Raw genomic sequence first — 23,519 nt, 5'->3', positions numbered from 1 at the left:
CAGCCTTCCAAAGTGCTGGGATTACAGGCGTGAGCCACTGTGTGCCTGCCCAATTCTGTGATTTTTTTAAAACAATAGAATGAATGGTTTTAAACACTTAACTACGTACAATTTTAAAATGACAACTTTTAGGTACAAATGCCTATGGTTCATTGAAGAGAGAAACATGGACTATATATGAGCAGAATTAACTATTAATTTTTTAAGAACCCATCTCTTGAGAGAGAGAGCTGTGGTTAAAATATTTAATGGGAATTTTATTTTTTTATTTTCAATTTTTGTGGGTACATAGTAGGTGTACATATTTATGGGTACATGAGATGTTTTGATACAGGGATGCAATGTGCAATAAGCACATCATGGAGAATGGGGTGTCCATCCCCTCAAGCATTCATCCTTTGAGTTACAAAGAATCCATTCACACTCTTGTAAGTTATTTTAAAATGTACACTAAGTTACTATTGACTATAGTCACCCTATTGTGCTGTCAAATAGTAGGTCTTACTCTATTTTTTTTGTACCCATTAACTGTCTGTACCTCACCTCCAGCCCCCCACTACCCTTCCAGCCCCTGATAACCATGCTTCTACTACTCTCAGTGTCTGTGAGTTCATTTAGTTTTAGATCCCACAAAAAAGTGAGAACATGCAGTGTTTGTCTTTTCTGTGTCTGGCTTATTTCACTTAATGATATCCAGTTCCATCTGTGTTGTTGCAAAAGACTGAATCTCATTTTTTATGGCCGAATACTACTTCATTGTGTATATGTACCACATTTTCTTCATCCAGTCATCTGTTGATGGACACATAGATTACTTCCAAATCTTGGCTATTGGGAACAGTGCTACAACAAATAGTGGGAGTGCAGATACCTCTTCAATATACTGATTTCCTGTCTTTTGGGTATATATCCCAAAAGATATATACCCAAATATAGATAAAAAAAAAAGATACTTTATTTTGAGTATATATCCAGTGGGATTGCTGGATCATATGGTAGCTCAATTTTTAGTTTTTGAGGAACCTCCAAACTGTTCTCTGTAGTAGTTGTTCTAATTTACGTTCCCACCAACAGTGTATGAGGGTTCCCTTTTCTCCACATCCTTACCAGCATTTGTTATTAACTGTCTTTTGACCTAGTTAAAAATCATTGTAACTAGGGTGAGATGATACTTAATTGTAGTTTTGATTTGCATTTTGCTGGCTATCAGTGATATTGGGCACCTTTTCATATGCCTGTTTGCCATTTTTTTTTTTTTTTTGAGATGGAGTCTCGCTCTGTCCCCCGGGCTGGAGTGCAGTGGCCGGATCTCAGCTCACTGCAAGCTCCGCCTCCCGGGTTCCCGCCATTCTCCTGCCTCAGCCTCCCGAGTAGCTGGGACTACAGGCGCCCGCTACCTCGCCCGGCTAGTTTTTTGTATTTTTTTAGTAGAGACGGGGTTTCACCGTGTTAGCCAGGATGGTCTCGATCTCCTGACCTCGTGATCCGCCCATCTCGGCCTCCCAAAGTGCTAGGGATTACAGGCTTGAGCCACCGCGCCCGGCCAGTGTTTGCCATTTTTATGTCATCTTTTCAGAAATGTCTATTCAGATCTCTGGCCCGTTTTGTTGTTGTTTGTTTTGAGACGGAGTCTTGCTCTGTTGCCGGGCTGGGGTGCAGTGGCGAAATCTTGGCTTATTTCAACCTCTGCCTCCCGAGTTCAGGTGATTCTCCTGCCTCAGCCTCCCAAGTAGCTGGGGCTACAGGCACGTGCCACCACGCCCAGCTAATTTTTTTATTTTTAGTAGAGATGGGGTTTTACCATGTTGGTCAGGGTGGTCTCAATCTCTTGACCTCATGACCTGCCCGCCTTGGCCTCCCAAAGGGCTGGGATTATAGGCATGAGCCACTGTGCCCGGCCTGACCCATTTTTTGATCAGATGATTAGATTTTTTTCCTATAGAGTTGTTAAAGCTCCTTATATATTCTGGTTATTAATCCCTTGTCAGACAGCTAGTTTGCAGATATTTTCTCCCATTCTGTGGGTTGTCTCTTTGCTTTGTTGATTGTATCCTTTGCTGTGCGGAAGCTTTTTAACTTGATGTGATCTCATTTGTCCATTTTTGCTTTGGTTGATGTGCTTGTGGGGTATTTCTCAAGAAATTTTTGCCCAGACCAATGTCCTGGAGATTTTTCCAGTTTTTTCTCGTAGCAGTTTCATAGTTTGAGGTCTTAGATTTAAGTGTTTATTGTGATTTGATTTTTGTATACAGCAAGAGATAGGGTCTAATTTTATTCTTCTCTGGTTGGATCTCCAGTTTACCCAGCACCATTTTTATTGAAGAGACTGTCTTTTCCCCAGTGTATGTTCTTGACACCTTTGTTGAAAATGAATTCACTGTAGGTGTGTGGATTTGTTTCTGAGTTCTCTATTCTGTTCCATTAGTCTATGTGTCTGTTCTTATGCCAGTGCCATGCAGTTTTGGTTACTATAGCTCTGTAGTATAATTTGAAGTAAAGTAATGTGATTCCTCTAGTTCTATTCTTTTTGCTTAGGATAGCTTTGGCTACTCTGAGTCTTTCGTGATTCCATATAAATTTTAGGGGGCCAGGCACAGTGGCTCACGCCTGTAATCCCAGCACTTTGGGAGGCCGAGGTGGGTGGATCATGAGGTCAGGAGATCGAGACAATCTTGGCTAACATGGTGAAACCCTGTCTCTACTAAAAATACAAAATTTAGCCAGGCGTGGTGGCAGGCGCTTGTAGTCCCAGCTTCCCAGCTACTCGGGAGGCTGAGGCAGGAGAATGGCATAAACCCAGGAGGTAGAGCTTGCAGTGAGCTGAGATCGCGCCACTGCACTCCAGCCTGGGTGACAGGGTGTGACTTCGTCTCAAAATAAATAATTAATTAAATAAATATTTAGGATTGTTTTTATATTTCTGTGAAGATTGTCATTGGTGTTTTCATAGAGATTGCATTGAATCTGTAGATTGCTTTGGGTAGTATGGGAAAAATATTCCATGTTCATGGATTAGAAGAATTCATGAACAATGACAATCAATATTGTTACTGGTTCTTCTTATCCATGAACATGGAATCTGTTTTCCATTTTTTGGTGTCCTCTTTCATCAGTGTTTTATAGTTTTCATTATAGAGACCTTTCACTTCTTTGGTTAATTCCTATTTAATTTTATGTATGACTATTTTAAATTGGATTTTTAAAAAATTTCCTTTCCATGTTGTTCTCTGTTGGCATATGAAAATACATTCTAATTTTGTATTTTAATGAAGTGCTTTGAATTTTTCACCATTTTTGCCTTAAAAGTAATTGTGCTTTTCTATTATTTATTTTTCCTAATTTAAATTTTATCAGTGGGCTTAACTCTGAAAGTATTGCTGACTAACTTTCATGTTGTTTTTAGTAAAAGCTTTGATTGATCAAGAAGTGAAGAATGGCATTCCTTCTAACAGAATTATTTTGGGAGGGTTTTCTCAGGTAAGATAAAATTTGAGTGGAATGTCAGTACCATCAGTATACTTACCTAGAAGTCTGTGCTGCATTAATCCTTTCTGTGGAGTAGTCTTTTTTGATGTTATAGAATCTTGACTGATACACTTACCTTTAATGTTTAAGTTTGAATGTACTAGAACGAATTAATTTCTTCTTAAAATAACTATAATACATAAGTAATTAAATTTCTAAGTTAACACAGTGTATCCTTTTAATTAATTAGAACTCTGAAAACACAAGGCATGAGTCCCCGCTCTAGGAGGAGACTACTGATAGGAACAGTAAAGTGGAGGACAAGAGAATTTCTTCCCTTTACCTTCACATATTACAGGTTTTAGGTATAAATATGTGGTGTTTATTTTTGGCATCTTCGTCTCTGTACTTTTTCCCTTGCTTTCTGTATTCCCTCCACAGACACAGCTTCCTCATACAGACCTTGCGGCTTGTAAGCTGTTTGCCATGGAACCAGTCCCCAGATGCTCTAACTTCTCATCTGTAAATCTTCCAAGTTAGCAACTTAGTGTTCGGATTACCTTAATTAGGGAAATGTCAGAATTCTGAAATTATTTAGAAGATAGAATCAATAGAAAGATTTGTTGATACAATATAGTGAAAAGGTGTTATTGATTTGGTGTTTGTTGAAATTCACAGATAATGTATATTGTAATACACATTGTGACATAAACACAGGGACAAAAATTAATGATCCAGGCTGGGCGCGGTGGCTCACGCCTGTAATCCCAGCACTTTGGGAGGCCAAGGTGGGCGGATCATTTGAGGTCAGGAGTTTGAGACCAGCCCAGCCAACACGGTGAAACCCCGTCTCTACTACAAATACAAAAATTAGCTGAGCATGGTGGGGCGCACCTGTAATCCCAGCTACTCTGGAGGCTGAGGCAGGAAAATCACTTGAACCCAGGAGACAGAGGTTGCAGTGAGCCGAGATCGCACCACTGTACTTCAGCCTAGGCAACAGAGCTGAGACTCTGTCTCAAAAAAAATAATAATAATGATCCAGAATAACAAGTTCATGTGGGAGTCTGTATATTTGATATTCATTCATTACAGTATATAGAAAACAGCTCAATACCTCAAGCAAGGAGTAAGCTATGATGAATCTATGGCATCTTATCAAGGAAACTAAGGAGGAAAATGAGGCAGGGCCTCAGGAAGTAGCTAGGAATTGAAAAGCAGTCGCGCCTTGCTCACCATCTCTCATCTCATTTCTTTGCTTGTCTGCTTCGTTTACCTTTCCATAAACAGTTGGCCATCTTGGCTTTTGCAGCCTATAGCTTTTCCAGCTCTTGAATTTACATGTTACGGATGTAGCCACACAGAGAGTGACTGGTGGTCACCGAATCCCATTTCCACAGTGCCAGGAGAAAGAACATCACTGCCTGGGATGTGAAAGGCTTTCGTGTACTCATGTGTTGCAGTAACCCATGGGCATGGTCAAAGTGATGGGGCTCCTGGATGGTGGCAGGAGTGCAGCTTCCAAAATGCAGGGTGTTGTGAGCTGAGTAGGCAGATACTCTGAAGGTGTCTGCTAAATAGTTCTTATTATCTTAAATTCTCATTTAGAAAGTAATACCAATTTAAGGGCCAGGCGCGGTGGCTCACACCTGTAATCCCAACACTTTGGGAGGCCAAGGCAGGTGGATCACCCGAGGTTGGGAGTTTGAGACCAGCCTGACCAACATGGAGAAACCCTGTCTCTACTAAAAATACAAAAGTAGCCGGGCGTGGTGGTGCATGCCTGTAATTCCAGCTATTCGGGAGGCTGAGGCAGGAGAATCACTTGAACGTGGGAGGCGGAGGTTGTGGTGAGCCAAGATCGCGCCATTGCTCTCCCGCCTGGGCAACAAGAGTGTTTGAAACTCCATCTCAAAAAAAAAAAAAAAAGAAAAGAAAAAAGTAAGTAATACCGATTTAAGACAAGATTGGATTTTATGCTTTAAACTCTGCAAAGGAGAAAATATAAAATCAGAATATTCCTAAGGCATGTTGTAAGTGTAGCAGTTTCCCATAGTACAAACTATATCTCGTCGGAAAGAAAGTCTGTATGTTCTCTGGTGTAGAGAACCGAGTCCTTTAGGACACGGTGGGGTGTGTTTGTATTTCCGCTATTTGCCTGATTTGATTTGACATCAGCCACTGAGTTTGATTTTTTTATGGATATCATTGGTAACAAGAAATTCCCTAAATTGCTGTGGGCAAGCGTGTGTGTTCCATTGACTTTCCCTGCTTGTCTTTTCAGGGAGGAGCTTTATCTTTATATACTGCCCTTACCACGCAGCAGAAACTAGCAGGTGTCACTGCACTCAGTTGCTGGCTTCCACTTCGGGCTTCCTTTCCACAGGTAACTTGGTTGATGCACTCAACATGAGATTACTGAGCTAAAGGTAGCTAGCAGATAATGTTGGAGATAAAGTCATCTTTTTTTTTTTTTTATTAATGAACTTTATTTTCTGGAGAAGTTTTAAATTCACAGCAAAACTGAGCAGAAAATACAGTTACTGTCTACCTCCTGTCCCCACACATGCACAGCCTTCCCACCATCAGCATCCCCACCTCCACGGCCATGTATTTGCTACAGTCAGTGACATTACACTGACACAACACCATCACCGAGTCCTCAGCACTCATCCTTTTTTTAAAAAGAATTTTCTTAGACTTTTGTGATGTTTTACTAAGCCTTATCTCTGTATGCTATACTGTCTTTATTGTGGAGTACATAGAATGGAATTAGAAAGATACCTTATTGTCACAAATCTTAAAAGGATTTGATACATTTTAGGATATTTATGAAAATGAGGACTCTTTTTAACACATAGAAATAATACTTATTTTTAGGCCAGGTGTGGTTTCTCATGCCTGTAATCCCAGCACTTTGGGAGGCTGAGGCAGGTGGATCGCCTCAGGTCAGGAGTTCGAGACCAGCCTGGCTAACATAGTAAAACCCCAATAGCTACTAAAAATACAAAAATTAGCTGGGCGTGGTGGTGCACCCCTGTAATCCCAGCTACTCGGGAGGCTGAGGCATGAGAATCACCTGAACCCAGGAGGTGGAGATTGCAGTGAGCCACGATTGTGCTGCTTCACTCCAGCCTGGGTGACAGAGCAAGACCTGTCTTTAAAAAAAAAAAAAATAGATAGCTGAATAAAACAGCAACTCAAAGTACTAAAACAACCAACAAAACAAAAAAAGCTAAAAATATAAAGATAAATTAAAATATAATCTGCTTGGCCAGGCGCGGTGGCTCACGCCTCTAATCCCAACACTTTGGGAGGCTGAGGCGGGTGGATCACAAGGTCAGGAGAGCGAGACCATCCTGGGTAACACAGTGAAACCCTGTCTCTACTAAAAAATACAAACAAATTAGCTGGGTGTGGTGGCATGTGCCTGTAATCCCAGCTACTCGGGAGGCTGAGGCAGGAGAATTGCTTGAACCTAAGAGGCGGAGGTTGCAGCGAACTGAGATCACGCCACTGCACTCCAGCTTGGGCAACAGAGCAAGACTCCGTCTCAAAAAAAACTGAACAAAACAAAACAAAAAAGCATATATATAATCTGCTTCAAGGAACTCATTCATTGGAAAGATAACATAATATGAAGCAAGGTAATCATACAGCCTATGGAAGTCGAATAAAGGGATGTTGTGAGTATATGTATGGAAGGAATTTTATTTTTTTGGCCAAATATAACTTCTAATATGTTACACATATGCATATTTGTGTACAATTTTAAATGCCTGGCATAGTGTCCTATACTTTTACAAAAATAATACTATTTCTTCTTTTGCTTTTTGCAGGGTCCTGTTGGTGGTGCTAATAGAGATATTTCTATTCTCCAGTGCCACGGGGATTGTGACCCTTTAGTTCCCCTGATGTTTGGTTCTCTTACGGTTGAAAAGCTAAAAACATTGGTGAATCCAGCCAATGTGACCTTTAAAACCTATGAAGGTATGATGCACAGTTCGTGTCAACAGGTAGGTGTCTGGAAGCAGTGGTCAGCGCCTTATTTGCAACTTTTTTCATGTGATATTTTCAAGGAAAGTAACATTTGAATGCTTGGGGATTTAAATGAGTTAATTCATATTGAGTCGTTAGTTAGCAGGTCATTAGATGAGAGTGTATTCAACTTAATTCAACAAGTATCTCTTGATTGGCTATTATACACAACATTGTACGTAATTCAAAGATGAATAATAAACATTCCCTTTTGTTAAAATTTAAGGTAAATTAAAATTTAATAGAAAGACGCCTGTGTAAGTAACTGTATGGATAGCAGAATGTGATATACATTGTATTAGAAGCTTTAAAAAGTGGCCTTGGAAAATAACAAAAGGTGCCCTGAAAAACTGAGAAGAGATTAATTTTATCTTAGGAGGCACTGAGACCATGATGAAACAGCTAGATTTTGAAAAATGGTGGAATTTGAATAGCAAATGTGCAGAGAAAGAACTATAGGACAGGAAAAGCAAGCCACTCAGTCTGACTGGAGTCTTAGGAAAAGCTGGGTGTCATAGGACAGAAGACATAGGGAACAGAGACTCTTTGTACTGAGAAGGGACTTACTCTCTAGGCAACAGGAAGCCGTCAGTGTTTTTGGTTGAAGTGAGATGTGATCTGATATACATTCTAGAGACAGGTGATCCAGTAAGATTTAGAGATTCATTCTTTGGGGTGTAGTAACCAAGAAAGTATCAAAAGGGCCTGAGATTTCTAGCTCTGATGCCATCATAAAAAGTAGGTGCAAGAAACAGTTTTAGAGTAAAGGAAGGAGATAATACTGAGTTTAATGTATTGAGATCGATGTGCCCCCACAATCAAAATAGGATGTTGGAAATACTTGTCTGAAGTTCAAGCCTGGAAGTGGAGATTTGAAATAATAACTAATATAATTGATCGGTGAATAATTATCTTGAGAAAGCATCACGGCCGGGCGCGGTGGCTCAAGCCTGTAATCCCAGCACTTTGGGAGGCTGAGATGGGCAGATCACGAGGTCAGGAGATCGAGACCATCCTGGCTAACACCGTGAAACCCCGTCTCTACTAAAAAATACAAAAAACTAGCCGGGCGAGATGGCGGGCGCCTGTAGTCCCAGCTACTCGGGAGGCTGAGGCAGGAGAATGGCGTAAACCCGGGAGGCGGAGCTTGCAGTAAGCTGAGATCCGGCCACTGCACTCCAGCCTGGGTGACAGAGCAAGACTCCGTCTCAAAAAAAAAAAAAAAAAAAAAAGAAAGCATCACAAGAAAAAAAGCTCAGGGACAGAACTTCAGGAGACACGTTAAAGTTTAGCCTAATGAGAAAAGGAGTTGGGTGTTGAGAGTATGGGAGGAGAGAATTTCAGAGTGGGAAGGAGATGTGTAATGTGTTCCAGAGAAGGATTAAGGAGAAATAGATTAGGAAGAAAGTATCCAATATTAAGCCACCTGTGACCTTGGATGTTTGGGTAGATAAAGCCAAAATGCAAAGGATTGTGTGAAGTGGATAGGGAAATGAGGAAGCAGAGGCAACATATATAGACCTTTTAAAAAAGTTTTGGTGGCCGGGCGCGGTGGCTCAAGCCTGTAATCCCAGCACTTTGGGAGGCCGAGACGGGCGGATCACGAGGTCAGGAGATCGAGACCATCCTGGCTAACACGGTGAAACCCCGTCTCTACTAAAAATACAAAAAGTAGCCGGGCGAGGTGGCGGGCGCCTGTAGTCCCAGCTACTCGGGAGGCTGAGGCAGGAGAATGGCGTAAACCCGGGAGGCAGAGCTTGCAGTGAGCTGAGATCCGGCCACTGCACTCCAGTCCGGGCCACAGAGCGAGACACTGCCTCAAAAAAAAAAAAAAAAAAAAAAAGTTTTGGTAAAGAGGGAGAAGGGTAGGAAATCTGTTCTTCAGTGGGATCAGAGAAAGACGTATGAGTGGAGGTAGGGAGGAAGAAGATGCAATAAAATGATAATTGATAGAGGCATTCTCAGAGGGATCATAGAATAGAATTAACTCCTAAGATGTATAGTGCTTGCCTTAAAAGAGGAGAAAACCATTTTCAATCAAGATAGAAGAGGACGAGCTGGGTGAGGTGGTGGGCACCTGTAGTCCCAACTACTCTGGAGGCTGAGGCGAGAGAATCATGTGATCTCAGGAGGTTGACGCTGCAGTGAACCATGTTGGCACCCTGCACTCCAGGCTGAGTGACAGAGTGAGACCGCCCCCCCCAAAAAAGGGAGGAAGGATGGATGAATATAAACAGGAGATGGAGAGAGAGAAGAGAGTGCTTGGGAGCTCATATTAGATGTGCTTATCTTTTCAGTCAAGTAGAAGGTGCAGTCACTCAATAGAATGAAAGAGGCCGGAGACCTGGGTAGGTTTGGAGGCTTGAAAAGACCTAAAATAAAAATTGATTCCTGGTGAGACAGTCACACTGACAGTTTTACAACCACTCAGCCTGGTTAAATCATTTACTTTAGGGATGGAGAAAGAAGTGGTAATATGATTTATCCAGAAAGACAAGGGTGCCTGGGAACCTAGGGTGTTCCCCTACTGACATAGAGTATTACAGTGTTGAATCCAGAAAAGGGAGGACAGGGGAAGTCCTGGAACCCTTAATTTGTGCAAGAGGGACTGAAGGTCTCTAAAGCAGCTGTTTTCCTCATGGGCTTTGCATCACAAATACTCTGGAGTTTCGTAAAAGCTCCCTAGATGAGTGTACGACGACTCTGGACTGAATGAGGAGGAGCAGAAAATGAGGAGAAGTAGGCTCACAGGAACCTCTTTGGGACTTCTGAGTATTGTGAAATAGCACACTTTCCTACCGGGGCTCTTTTCCGAGTGACTAAATTACAAGGCCGAACGTTAGCTGCATTGCTAATACTTGGCACTGTGAGGCTAAGGAAGGCCTTGACATATAAGAGCTAATAGGCAGAAGTGAGTTTGAAGGAGGTGAAAAAACCGAACCAAGTGCAAGAGGCTAAGAGGAGAAAGTTTCTTCTGTGATAAATATTTGGTATATTAATGTTCATATCTTCCCAGGAACATCTTAGGTACATGCTCTCTATCAGATGGTTAGTTGTGTGTAATTCCTTATGAAAGACACAAAATAGTTAATGCTATGGATTTAGCATGTAATTCAATTTAAAGAATGGTAGAAGCTCTGCTTTGTCACTCATACTTAGTTGTCAGTAATTGTACACTTACTGAGACTTTTCAGTATAGGTACGATCACTTCTAAACTTCCCTGCCCGCGCCCCGCCAGTGTCTTTATTTTGTTCCAGTATAGGAAGATGCAGAACTAGATACTGGATGGGAGCTGTAATTTCAGTGTACAAAAATCATGATAGGAAATTGTTCTGAAATTTCTGTTGGAGTCTCATTTCTATTTTGTCTCTTATTTAATTGTAGTAGAACTGTGATTTCACCTTAACTATGCACACCATAGATTTGATTAGTGGCATTTTAGTGGGAATTTAATTTCTGACTTATGTAACTACCTACCTATTAAATTACTTTATTCCAAACAGGAAATGATGGATGTCAAGCAATTCATTGATAAACTCCTACCTCCAATTGATTGACGTCACTAAGAGGCCTTGTGTAGAAGTACACCAGCATCATTGTAGTAGAGTATAAACCTTTTCCCATGCCCAGTCTTCAAATTTCTAATGTTTTGCAGTGTTAAAATGTTTTGCAAATACATGCCAATGACACAGATCAAATAATGTCTCCTCATGAGAAATTTATGATCTTTTAAGTTTCTATACATATGTTCTTATAAGAAGATCCAGAATCTACTATATTAAAATAGATGAAGCAGGTAGTTTCTTTTTCCTCAAATGTAATTCAGCAAAATAATACAGTACTGCCACCAGATTTTTTATTACATCATTTGAAAATTAGCAGTATGCTTAATGACAGTTTGTTCAGGTAGAAATGAGCAGTTAAGGTATAAACAATTTATGCATGCTGTGACTTAGCCTATGGATTTATTCCAAAATTGCTTAGTCACCATGCAGTGTCTGTATTTTTATATATGTGTTCATATATACATAATGCTTGTAATGCATAGTAAGAATGAGGTGGTATTACATTATTCCTAATAATAGGGATAATGCTGTTCATTATCAAGAAGGAGTAAAATTGTTCTCTTCAATTAATGGCCCTTTTATTTTGGGACCAGGCTTTTATTTTCCCTGATATTATTTCTATTTAATACTCTTTTTTCTCAAGAAAAAAAAAAAGTTTGTTTTTTCTTTATTGTTCTTCATAGCAGACCAAGTATTGCCTCTCTGCCATAGACAGCTACTGTCAATATATGCTATAATTTGACCTTCTGGGTCACAGATATACAGTATTTAAAATCTATTTATGCTTTATAGAGAAACCAGACATTAAAACTTCATGCACTACGTATTTCAAATTACTGTACCTTATCCAAATTTACACCTAGCTATTAGGATCTTCAACCCAGGTAACGAATAATTCTATGGTTTTATTTTCCTGTAAACAACTGAAACAGTAATTAGATCATATTCTAGTATGTTCTGAAATATCTTTAAGACTGATCTTAAAAACTAACTTCTAAGATGATTTCATCTCATAGCATACAGCTTACTTTGTACACATGTTTGAAACCAACTACTATAGAAGATGAGGAATCTATTGTAATTTTTTGCTTTATTTTCATCTGCCAGTGGACTTATTTGAAATTTTCACTTTAGTCAAATTATTTTTTGTATTAATTTTTCATGCAAACATAAAAATAGCAATCATTTTAAATTGTCAAAATTTCCAGATTACTGGTAAAAATTATTTGAAAACAAACTATGGGTAATAAAGGCTAGTCAGAACCCTATACATAAAATGTAGTTAACATACAGATTAATATGTAGCAAAAATGTATGCTTGATATTTCTGAACTGTGTTAATTTTTCTGCCGTATTCCAGCTGACCAAAACAATATTAAGAATGCATCTTTATAAATGGGTGCTAATCGATAATGGAAATAATTTAGTAATGGACTATATGGGATGTTAACAATGAAGCCATATGTGTATGTCTGGATTTTAAAATTTTAAACAATCATTTACTATGTCATTTTTCTTTACCTTGAAGAATATAAATTGTTATTTCAGTTCTACAAATCAGCAAGATATTATTTATGGCAAGAAATATTCAATTGAAATGTGCTGTAACATGGGAAAATGTAAATGTTTTTCATGGTTTCTATCAATGTGAAATAAAATGTAATTCTGACTTTTCTGTGACTTTGAGTATTTTAATTTTTGGAATGTTAACATTTGGAATGAATGTCTATAATGAAAAGAAGGAAAATAACAATGTACTTTAAAGAATATATATATTCAGAGAGAGAAATTTTGATGGTGATGTGGTTGACTTAGAATGGAACCAGGCATAAAAAATAATCTCATGTTATTCAGTTTTAATTGGCTAAAAAAAAATTTCCCAAATTTAGTTTTCAGTGTTTCTACCTATTTAAGAAGTTTTTTTTGTTGCTGTTTGTTTTTTGTTGTTGTTGTTGTTTTTGAGACGGAGTCTTGCTCTGTCGCCCAGGCTGGAGTGCAGTGGCTGGATCTCAGCTCACTGCAAGCTCCGCCTCCCAGGCTTATGCCATTCTCCTGCCTCAGCCTCCCGAGTAGCTGGGACTATAGGCACCCGCCACCTCGCCCGGCTAATTTTTTGTATTTTTTAGTAGAGATGGGGTTTCACGGTGTTAGCCAGGATGGTCTCGATCTCCTGACCTCGTGATCCACCCGTCTCGGCCTCCCAAAGTGCTGGGATTATAGGCTTGAGCCACCGCGCCTGGCCTAAGAAGTTTTATTTGGTGTTTGTCTTTTGCCTTTTTCTTAAACCCCCCCCCCCCCTTTTTTTTTTTGAGACGGAGTCCCATTCTGTCACCCAGGCTGGGGTGCAGTGGCGCGATCTCAGCTCACTGCAACCTCTGCCTCCTAGGTTCGAGTGATTCTCCTGCCTCAGCCTCCTGAGTAGCTGGGATTACAGGAGCCCACCACCATGCCTGGCTAATTTTTGTATTTTTAGTAGAGACAGGGTTTTGCCATGTTGACCAAGCTGGTCTCGAACTCCTGACCTCAGGTGATCCACCAGCTTCAGCCTCCCAAAGTGCTGGGATTATAGGCGTCAACCACTGTGCCCGGTCTTTTTCTTTAATGTAGTATTCACTGAGATTTTTAAATTAGTGTCATAAATCAGTTATCCAAGTAGTTTTTCTCCTTTAGTTCAACATTGACTTCTGACTTTTCTGAATATAGGAATTCCTTCTGTTCTGTTAAGCAGTCCTTCACTTTCTGCTTTTGGATACTTGTGACCACCTCACTTTTTTGTGACACAGCTTGTTCAATTTTTGGATAGTTCTCGTGATAAGAAAATTCTGGACCAAATATGTTGTCTCTAACTTCAGTTTGTTTTATGAAAGGTTTATTTTTCACATCAGCACTGTATTTCATATGATAACCTTTAGTTCATGATCCTTTTTTTTTTTTTTTTTTTTCATGATCCTTTTAAAAATAATTTGTTCACTACTAAATGTGGTCAGAGCTTGGCACTGTTGTGATCTAATTACCATTGGGTAACAATAGTTGTATGTATATGTAAATAGTTGGGAAATTTGCCTACTATTGCAGCCATTCTTATTGCTGCATTTTAAACCCTCTTAAGTACCATTTTATTTTGTAGAAATTACTAAAAACTGAAAATGTAATTATTCTAGTAAGCATTTTATATCCTTTAAGCATATAGTCCTCTTATCAACCATCTTGATTTTACAGAAGAGGAAACTCTAGAGAGGGAAACTATTTACTTAGGATTCCAGAGCTATTGATGTGCAAGAGCCAGGATTCAAATTCATGTGCCTAACTTCATGGTCTAAATTTATGACTTTGCTCTGTGCCTCAGTGAGGTAATTTAAATGCTTTGAAACACACAAATGATGTGTGCATTTCATATAATACAGGACACATGGAAACACTGAGTAGAACTATGATAAAAATCAGTTCACCATAAAGTACAATCTCCAGTGGCCAGAGAGAACTAAAAGGAAACTGAAAACCCACATGACACACTTAACTTTGGGGCTTAAGATGAGATAAAGTGTGTAAGTAATTCACCCTTATTTTTTTTATTTTAAAATAGTTTTGTAGAGATGGGGTCTTGCTATGTTGCCCAGGCTGGGCTCGAACTCCTTGGCTCAAGCGATCTCACCGCAGCCTCCCAAAGTGCTGGGATTACAAACAGCCACCACACCCAGCCAAGCTAGGACTCTTTTAAGGGCTGTGCACATAGGTGAACTAGAAAAAAAAAATCTGGCCCCTTCCACCCCACCACCCCTGTGGCATAGGGAAGTGAAGGGAAACTTGCCTGTTTTGGTCTGGGCTTCGGATTGGGAGAGATGAAATCATCCCTCAAAACTTTTTGACCAGGAGTTTGTGTTCATGTGCATTTTGATTTTCAAGGTGTAGCTGGATTTTCAATCACAGCTACTTGGGAGGCTGAGACAGGAGAATCACTTGAACCCGGGAGGCAGAGGTTGCAGTGAGCTAAGATCACGCCACTGCACTCCAGCCTGTGTGACAAGAGTGAGACTGTCTCAAAAGACAGACAAAAATAGTACTTTGGGATAAATCTAAAAAATCTTTTTATAGGATTTGGAGGCAGAAAACTATAAAATCATGATGAAAGACATCAAAAAAGATCTGCATAAATGGATACATACACCATGTTCATCGATTAGAAGGTTCAGTATAGCAAAGATGTTTATTCTGTCCACACTGATACACTCATTTAATGCAATTCCTATCAGAACCCCAGCAAAAGTGTTGTAGTTATACACAAGATGATTCTAAAACATACAGGAAGGCAAAGGAACTACAAAACTTTAAATGGTTAAAAAGAAGGGCCGGGCGTGGCGGCTCACACCTGTAATCCCATCACTTTGGGAGGCCAAGGTGAGAGGTTGCTTGAGTCCAGGAGTTCAGACCAGCTGGGGCAACATAGTGAGATCCCATCTCTTACATTAAAAGATAATAATTAGAAAAAGAACATGGAGAGGGGTGGTCTCTACCAGATTTCAAGACTTAACTAAATTTAGACAGTAATCAAAAAGGTATTGGCAGAAAGAAACACAGATGAACAGAACAAAATAACACAGAAATAGTCTCCTCACACAAGTGCAGCCAACTGATTTGAAAAAGTTACAAAACAGTTCAATATGGCAGGGCACGGTGGTTCACGCCTGTAATCCCAGCGCTTTGGGAGGCTGAGGCAGGTGGATCATGAAGTCAGGAGTTTGACACCAGCCTGGCCAACACAGTGAAACCCTGTCTCTTAGTACTAAAACTACAAAATATTAGCCGGGTGTGGAGGCAGGCGCCTCCCAGCTACTCAGGAGACTGAGGCAAGAGAATCGCTTGAACCTGGGTGAACCTGGGAGGCAGAGTTTGCAATGAGCCGAAACCATACCGTTTGCACTCCAGCCTGGGTGACAGAGTGAGACTCTGTCTCAAAACAAAAAACAAACAGTCCAATAGAGGAAGGATAGTCTTTTCAGAAATTGTGCTGGAGCAATTGGCTATCCATAGGCAAAAGAAAAAAAACACACGAAAAAATCTCCATCTAAATCTTACATAGAAACTAGCCTAAAATGGATCGTAGATTTAAATGTCCAATGTAAAGCTCTAAATCTTAGATAAGAAAACAGAAATCTTGGGGACCCAGGGCTTGAAATGTTTCCAAATATGACAGCAAAAATACACTACTTGCAAGAAAAAAAATGAATTGGACTTCATTGAAGTTAAAAACTTTTGCTGTTTTCAAAGACCCTGTTAAGAGGATGAGAAGACAGCTGAGACGGGGAGGAAATATTTGTAAACTACATATCCTGACAAATGACTAGCATTTAGAATATGTAAAGAGCTCTCAAAATTCAGCAGTTACAAAAAAATCCAATTAGAAAACAGGCAAAAGACATGAAGAGTTATTTTGCCAAGGAGGCTGTAAGAATGGCAAGCACATAAAAAGATGACCAACATCACTAAACCATTAAGGAAATGAAACATAAAACCACAGGCTGGGCATCGTGGCCCATGCCTGTAATCCCACCACTCAGCACTTTGGGAGGCTGAAGCGGAGGCGAATTGTTTGAATCTAGGAGTTTGAGCCCAGCCGGGGCAACATGGTGAAACCCCGTCTCTATAAAAAAAATACAAAAATTATCCAGCCGTGGTGCCGTGTGCCTGTGTTCTCAGCTACTGTGAAGGCTGAGCTGGGAGAATCGCTTGAGCCCGGGAGGTGGAGGTTACAGTGAGTTATGACCGCTACCACTGCACTCCAGCCTGGATGACAAAGTGAGATCCTGTCTCAAAAAAAAAAAAAAAAAAGTAAAATCACAATAAAATATCGTTATATATGTATTAGAGAATAAAATAAAAAGTAGTGACAATGCCAAATGCTGATGAGGATGCAGAAAAATGGAATCTTTCATACCTTGCTGGTGGGAATGTAAAATGGTACGGCCACTTTGAAAAAGTTTGGCAACTTATTTAAAATCTGACTTATGCTAATATAACCTCACAACTGCATTCTTGGGCATTTATTCCAGAGAAACAAAAGCATGTCCACACAAAAACCTGTACAGGATTATTTGTAACAATTTTATTCATCACAGCCAAAAGCTAGAAACAAGCAAAAAGTCCTATGGCCGAAGAATGGTTAAACAAACGTGCATCAATACTATGGAATAGTACTTAGGAATAAACAAGAACAATACACATAATGACTTGGATGAATCTCGGGGCATTATTCTGTTTTTTTTTTCCTTTTTTCTTTTATTTAAGAGATGAGGTCTCACTGTGTCATCCAGGCTGGAGTGAGCACAGTGACATGATCATGGCCCACTGCAACCTCAAACTCCTGGGCTCAAGTGATCCTCCCACCTCAGCCTCCAGAGTAGCTGGGACTACAGGCACCCGCCACATGCCTGGCTAATGTATAAATTATTTTTCGTAGAGGTGAGGTCTGACTTTGTTGCTCAGTCTGATCTCAAGCCCCTAGCTTCAGGCAACACTCCCACGTTGGCCTTCCAAAGTGTTGGGATTACAGGCGTGAGGCACTACATCCCGCCCGAAGGGCCTTACTCTGAGTGAAATAAGCCAATCTCCAAAGGTCACATACTGTATATAACTTTTTTTTTTTTTTTTTTGAGACGGAGTCTCGCTCTGTCGCCCAGGCTGGAGTGCAGTGGCCGGATCTCAGCTCACTGCAAGCTCCGCCTCCCGGGTTCACACCATTCTCCTGCCTCAGCCTCCCGAGTAGCTGGGACTATAGGCGCCCGCCACTGCGCCCGGCTAGTTTTCTGTATTTTTTTTAGTAGAGACGGGGTTTCACCATGTTAGCCAGGATGGTCTCGATCTTCTGACCTCGGGATCCGCCCGTCTCGGCCTCCCAAAGTGCTGGGATTACAGGCTTGAGCCACCGCGCCCGGCCTATAACTTTCAAAATGACTAAATTACAGAGATGGAAAATGGGTTAGTAGTTGCCAGGGGCTAGAGGTGGTGTGGGAGAGGGTAGTGGATGTGACTACAAGGGAATAGCATGATGATGATCTTTGTGGTGACAGAATAGTTCTATATTTGATTGTAGTGGTGGTTATATGAATCTGCACATGATAAAAGACGGGACTATACATACACATATTTTTAAACTATGTCAATGTCCTGGTTTTGATATTGTACTGTAGGTATGATGTAACCATTGGAGGAAACTGGCTGGAAGGAGACACAGGACCTCTATGCTTATCTTTTTTTTTTTTTTGAGACGGAGTCTCGCTCTGCCACCCAGGCTGGAGTGCAGTGGCCGGGTCTCAGCTCACTGCAAGCTCCGCCTCCCGGGTTTACGCCATTCTCCTGCCTCAGCCTCCCGAGTAGCTGGGACTACAGGCGCCCGCCACGTCGCCCGGCTAGGTTTTTGTATTTTTTAGTAGAGACGGGGTTTCACCGTGTTAGCCAGGATGGTCTCGATCTCCTGACCTTGTGATCCGCCCGTCTCGGCTTCCCAAAGTGCTGGGATTACAGGCTTGAGCCACCGCGCCCGGCCTCTATGCTTATCTTGACAATTCCCTGTGAATCTATAAATATTTCAAAATAAGAAGTTTTTAAAAATGTAGAATGGGAGGGCTAATAGACGTTGAAATATTCTGTGGTTCTTCCACTTTTTGTGAGTAGATAAGAAATATTTATTCCTTTTAAAATTAAGTGTTCAGCGTAAAGCTAACTAAAAAAATGAACATAAATAGATGTAAATTCCAAAGTAGTGGGGAAGTGGATTTTTTTTTTTTTTTTTGAGATGGAGTCTAGCTCTGTTGCCCAGGCTGGAGTGCAGTGGCGCGATCTCGGCTCACTGCAACCTCTGCCTCCTGGGTTCAAGCGATTCTTCTGCCTCAGCCTCCCGAGTAGCTGGGATTACAGGCACCTGCCACCATGCCCAGCTAATTTTTGTATTTTTAGTAGAGACAGAGTTTCACTGTGTTGGCCAGGCTGGTCTCGAACTCCTGACCTCGTGATCCACCCGCCTCAGCCTCCGAAAGTGCTGGGATTATAAGCGTGAGCCACCGCACCCGGCTGAGGAGATGAAATTTTTAAGGCTCCATTAAAAAAAAAAAAAGATGAGAAAGGAGAAATAAGAAATAAAGCATATAAAACACAGAACAAGACATTTCATACTATGATACATACAAATCCAAATAGCAGTTATTTCCACTGTGATGGATTAAATTTGTCAGTAAATGACAGAAGTTAGGCCAAACAAAAGAATGATATAAAGTTATACACACACACACACACACACACACACACACACACACATTTTGGTTTTTGAGATAGGGTCTCGCTCTGTTACCCAACCTAGAGTGTAGTGGTGTGATCACAGCTCACTGCAGCCTTGAACTGGGCTGAGGCAATCCTCCTGCCTCCGCCTCCCAAGTAACCAGGACTACAGGTGTGCACCACCATGCCCAGCTAATTTTTGAAATTTATTTTTATTGTTTTATAGAGAGAGTTTTAGTATGTCACCCAGGCTGGTCTCTAACTCTTGGCCTCAAGCCATCTTCCCACCTCAGCCTCCCACGTGCTGAGATTACAGGTGTGAGCCACCACACCTGGCCAAAAACTGTATTTTCATTACAGGCAATATCAAATACATAGGGCACAGAAAGTTTGAAAGGGATGGGAAATTATAACAAGCAAATACTACCCAAAGTAAGCTGGCTTAGCTATATTTTTACGAGGTAAAATAAACTTTAAGGCAACAAACATACGTCCACACAAAAACTTGTACACGAATGTTCATAGAAGCATTATTCTTAGGAGCCACAATGCAGAAGTCGCCCAGATGTTCATAACCAACAAGTGGATAAATAAGAAGTGGCATAGCCATAAAACAGTATTCAGTAATAAAAAAGAATGCTGGCCAAGTACAGTGACTCACGCCTGTAATCCCAGCTCTTTGGGAGGCCGAGGCAGGTGGATCACCTGAGGTCAGAGTTCAAGACCAGCCTGGCCAACATGGTGAAACCCTGTATCTACTAATAACACAAAAATTAGCTAGGCGTGGTGGTGCATGCCTGCAATCCCAGCTACTCAGAGACTGAGGCAAGAGAATTGCTTGAACCTGGGAGGTGGAGGTTGCAGTGAGCTGAGATCACACCATTGCACTGCAGCCTGGGTGAGAAGAGTGAAACTCGGCCTCCAAAAAAAAAAAAATTTAATTTAAAAAGCTACCACATGGATGAACCTCATTTTATCTAAATAAAGCTGTTTAAAAAAAAACCAACAAAAAAAAACTTTACTGCCTGGTAGGAAGGCTTTGTGTCATTTTTACTTATGCTTAATTATCCCTTCCAGTCATGGTGATGCTCTTGAAGATAACAGTTCACATTCCTGTGGGTTCCAGATATCGGACGAACCAAAGTTAACCTTCTTTTCAAAGAATTGTGGTTGTCTCTCAGGTGTCTTATTGAAGGACTAGTAACAAAGACTGCCTTTATTTGCTGTAACTCAGAACTCTCTCAGGGTGAAGAAATAGCTCAGAACTCTCTGAGGGTGGAGAAGTGACCAATACAGAGGGTGTTGGTCAAAAACATTTACAGGCAAATAAACCAGTCACTACCACTTAGGGCAAATGACATAAGTTGGAGCAAACAATAGACACACCAAAAAGCCTGGCAGGAAAGGCTGAGGAGTGAGATGCTTTGGGGAAATAAAGGTTTTCAAGTGCTTTCACGTATTTCTGGAAATCCAGACCATGTATATGAACAGGGCAGGGTGCAGGTTCAGAAAAGTAGCTGAGTGGCTGGTGGTGGTGGTGGCTCACACTTGTAATCCCAGTATTTTAAGAGGCTGAGGCGGGCGGATCACTTGAGGTCCGGAGTTCAAGACCAGCCTGGCCAATATGGCGAAACCTCATCTATACTAAAAAATACAAAAGTTAGCCAGGTATGGTGGCCCCAACCTGTAATCCCAAGTACTTGGGAGGCTGAGGCAAGAGAATTGCTTGCCCAGGAGGCAGAGGTTGCAGTGAGCCAAGATTCTGCCACTGCACTCCAGTCTGGGAAGCAGAGTGAGACTCCCTCTCAAAAAAAAAAAAAGACGTAGTCTTGCTCTGTCGCTGGGCTGGAGTGCAGTGCTGCGATCTTGACTCACTGCAACCTCTGCCTCCCGGGTTCAAGTGATTCTCCTGTCTCAGACTCCTGAGTAGCTGGGATTACAGGCACAAGCCACCACACCCCACTAATTTGTGTATTTTTAGTAGAAACAGGGTTTCACCATGTTGGCCAGGATGCTCTCGATCTCCTTGTGATCCACCTGCCTCGGCCTCCCAAAGTGCTGGGATTACAGGCATGAGCCACCACACCAGGCCTGCTTTTTTTTTTTTTAATTATTTTTATTTTTATTTTTTATAAATAGTTACCCACCCTCAGGCTGGTGCAGTGGCTCATGTCTGTAATCCCAACACTTGGAAGCCTGAGGCAAGTGGATCACTTGAAGTCAGGAGTTGGAGACCAGCCTGGCCAATGTGATGAAACCCTGTCTCTACTAAAACTACAAAAATTAAGGCCAGGCGAGGTGGCTCTTGCCTGTAATACCAGCACTTTGGGAGGCAGAGGCAGGTGAATCACCTGAGGTCAGAAGTTCGAGACCAGCCTGGCCAACATGGTGAAACCTTGTTTCTACTAAAAATACAAAAATTAGTTGGGCATGGTGGTGGGCACCTGTAATCCCAGCTACTCAGGAGGCTGAGGCAGGAGAATCGCTTGAACCTGGGAGGCCAATGTTGCAGGGAGCTGAGACCGTGGCATTGTACTCCAGCCTGGGCAACAAGAGATAAACTCCATCTGAAAAAAAAGCAAAAAACAAAAAAGAAAAATTAGCCGGGCATGGTGGCACACACCTTTAATCACAGCTAATCCCAACCACTCAAGAGGCTGAGGCAGGAGAACTGCTTAAGCCTGGGAAGCAGAGGTTGCAGTGAGCAAGACTGTGCCACTGCACTCCAGTCTGGGTGACAGAGCAAGACTTCGTCTCAAAAAAAAGAAAAAGAAAAACAATAATTACCCACTCTCAGGTATTCCTTTATAGCAATGCAAAATGGATTAATACGTTGTCTCTTTTTTTTTTTTTTTTTTTTTTTGGAGACGGAGTCTCGCTCTGCCCCCAGGCTGGAGTGCAGTGGTGCGATCTCGGCTCACTGCAAGCTCCTCTTCCCGGGTTCCCGCCATTCTCCTGCCTCAGCCTCCCGAGTAGCTGGGACTACAGGCGCCCGCCGCTACGCCCGGCTAATTTTTTTGTATTTTTAGTAGAGATGGGGTTTCACTGTGTTAGCCAGGATGGTCTCGATCTCCTGACCTCGTGATCCGCCCGTCTCGGCCTCCCAAAGTGCTGGGATTACAGGCGTGAGCCACCGCGCCCGGCAATACGTTGTCTCTAAAAAAGATTTGTAAAAACTTCACTGGGTGTCTGGTACATGCCTATAGTCCCAGCTACTCAGGAGGCTGAGATGGGAGGATCACTTGATCACATGAACCCAGTAGTTTGAGGCTGCAGTGAGTCATGATTATGCCACTTCACTCTGGCCTGGGCCACAGTGTGAGACCCAGACTCTTTTTTTTTTTGAGATGGAGTCTTACTTTGTCACCCAGGCTGGAGTGCAATGGCACTATCTTAGCTCACTGCAACCTTCGCCTCCTGGGTTCAAGCAATTCTCCCACCTCAGCCTCCCGAGTTGCTGGAATTACAGGCACCTGCTATCATGCCTGGCTAATTTTGGTATATTTGTGTAGATGGAGTTTCACCATGTTGGCCAGGCTGGTCTTGAACTCCTGACCTTAGGTGATCCTCCTACCTCGGCACCCCAAAGTGCTGGGATTACAGGCGTGAGCCACCGCGCCCGGCAATACGTTGTCTCTAAAAAAGATTTGTAAAAACTTCACTGGGTGTCTGGTACATGCCTATAGTCCCAGCTACTCAGGAGGCTGAGATGGGAGGATCACTTGATCACATGAACCCAGTAGTTTGAGGCTGCAGTGAGTCATGATTATGCCACTTCACTCTGGCCTGGGCCACAGTGTGAGACCCAGACTCTTTTTTTTTTTGAGATGGAGTCTTACTTTGTCACCCAGGCTGGAGTGCAATGGCACTATCTTAGCTCACTGCAACCTTCGCCTCCTGGGTTCAAGCAATTCTCCCACCTCAGCCTCCCGAGTTGCTGGAATTACAGGCACCTGCTATCATGCCTGGCTAATTTTGGTATATTTGTGTAGATGGAGTTTCACCATGTTGGCCAGGCTGGTCTTGAACTCCTGACCTTAGGTGATCCTCCTACCTCGGCACCCCAAAGTGCTGGGATTACAGGTGAGAGCCACTGCACCCAGCCGAGACCTAGACTCTTAAAAAAAAACAAAATCCCTGACTTTGATGAAAGACATAAATCTACACATCAAAGAAACTCG

The 23,519-nt window shown here is 41.7% G+C and overlaps 1 protein-coding gene across 4 annotated transcripts in view; it reads left to right on the top strand.

Moving 5' to 3' along the window:
• LYPLA1 (lysophospholipase 1) overlaps positions 1-12,750 on the top strand; it is a 49,972-nt gene extending 37,222 nt beyond the window's left edge. For 2 of the 4 annotated variants that reach the window (XM_033202235.1, XM_033202237.1), the window contains exons 6-9: positions 3,404-3,477; positions 5,750-5,851; positions 7,305-7,481; positions 11,008-12,742. In XM_033202235.1, the coding sequence (XP_033058126.1) occupies positions 3,404-3,477; positions 5,750-5,851; positions 7,305-7,481; positions 11,008-11,061 (407 nt within the window). In that variant the 3' untranslated portion in view covers positions 11,062-12,742. Of the gene's footprint in view, positions 1-3,403; positions 3,478-5,749; positions 5,852-7,304; positions 7,482-11,007 lie in introns of all 4 variants that reach the window. The other 2 variants (XM_033202238.1, XM_033202236.1) reach the window with 2 other exon arrangements.
• Positions 12,751-23,519: the final 10,769 nt, after the last annotated feature.

The sequence above is a fragment of the Trachypithecus francoisi genome, unplaced genomic scaffold, assembly GCF_009764315.1.
Source record: "Trachypithecus francoisi isolate TF-2019V2 unplaced genomic scaffold, Tfra_2.0 Lachesis_group7, whole genome shotgun sequence".
NCBI classification, from domain to species: domain Eukaryota; kingdom Metazoa; phylum Chordata; class Mammalia; order Primates; family Cercopithecidae; genus Trachypithecus; species Trachypithecus francoisi.
Note: the sequence above shows the minus strand (reverse complement) of the source record. Positions and strands in the feature narration are given on the sequence as shown.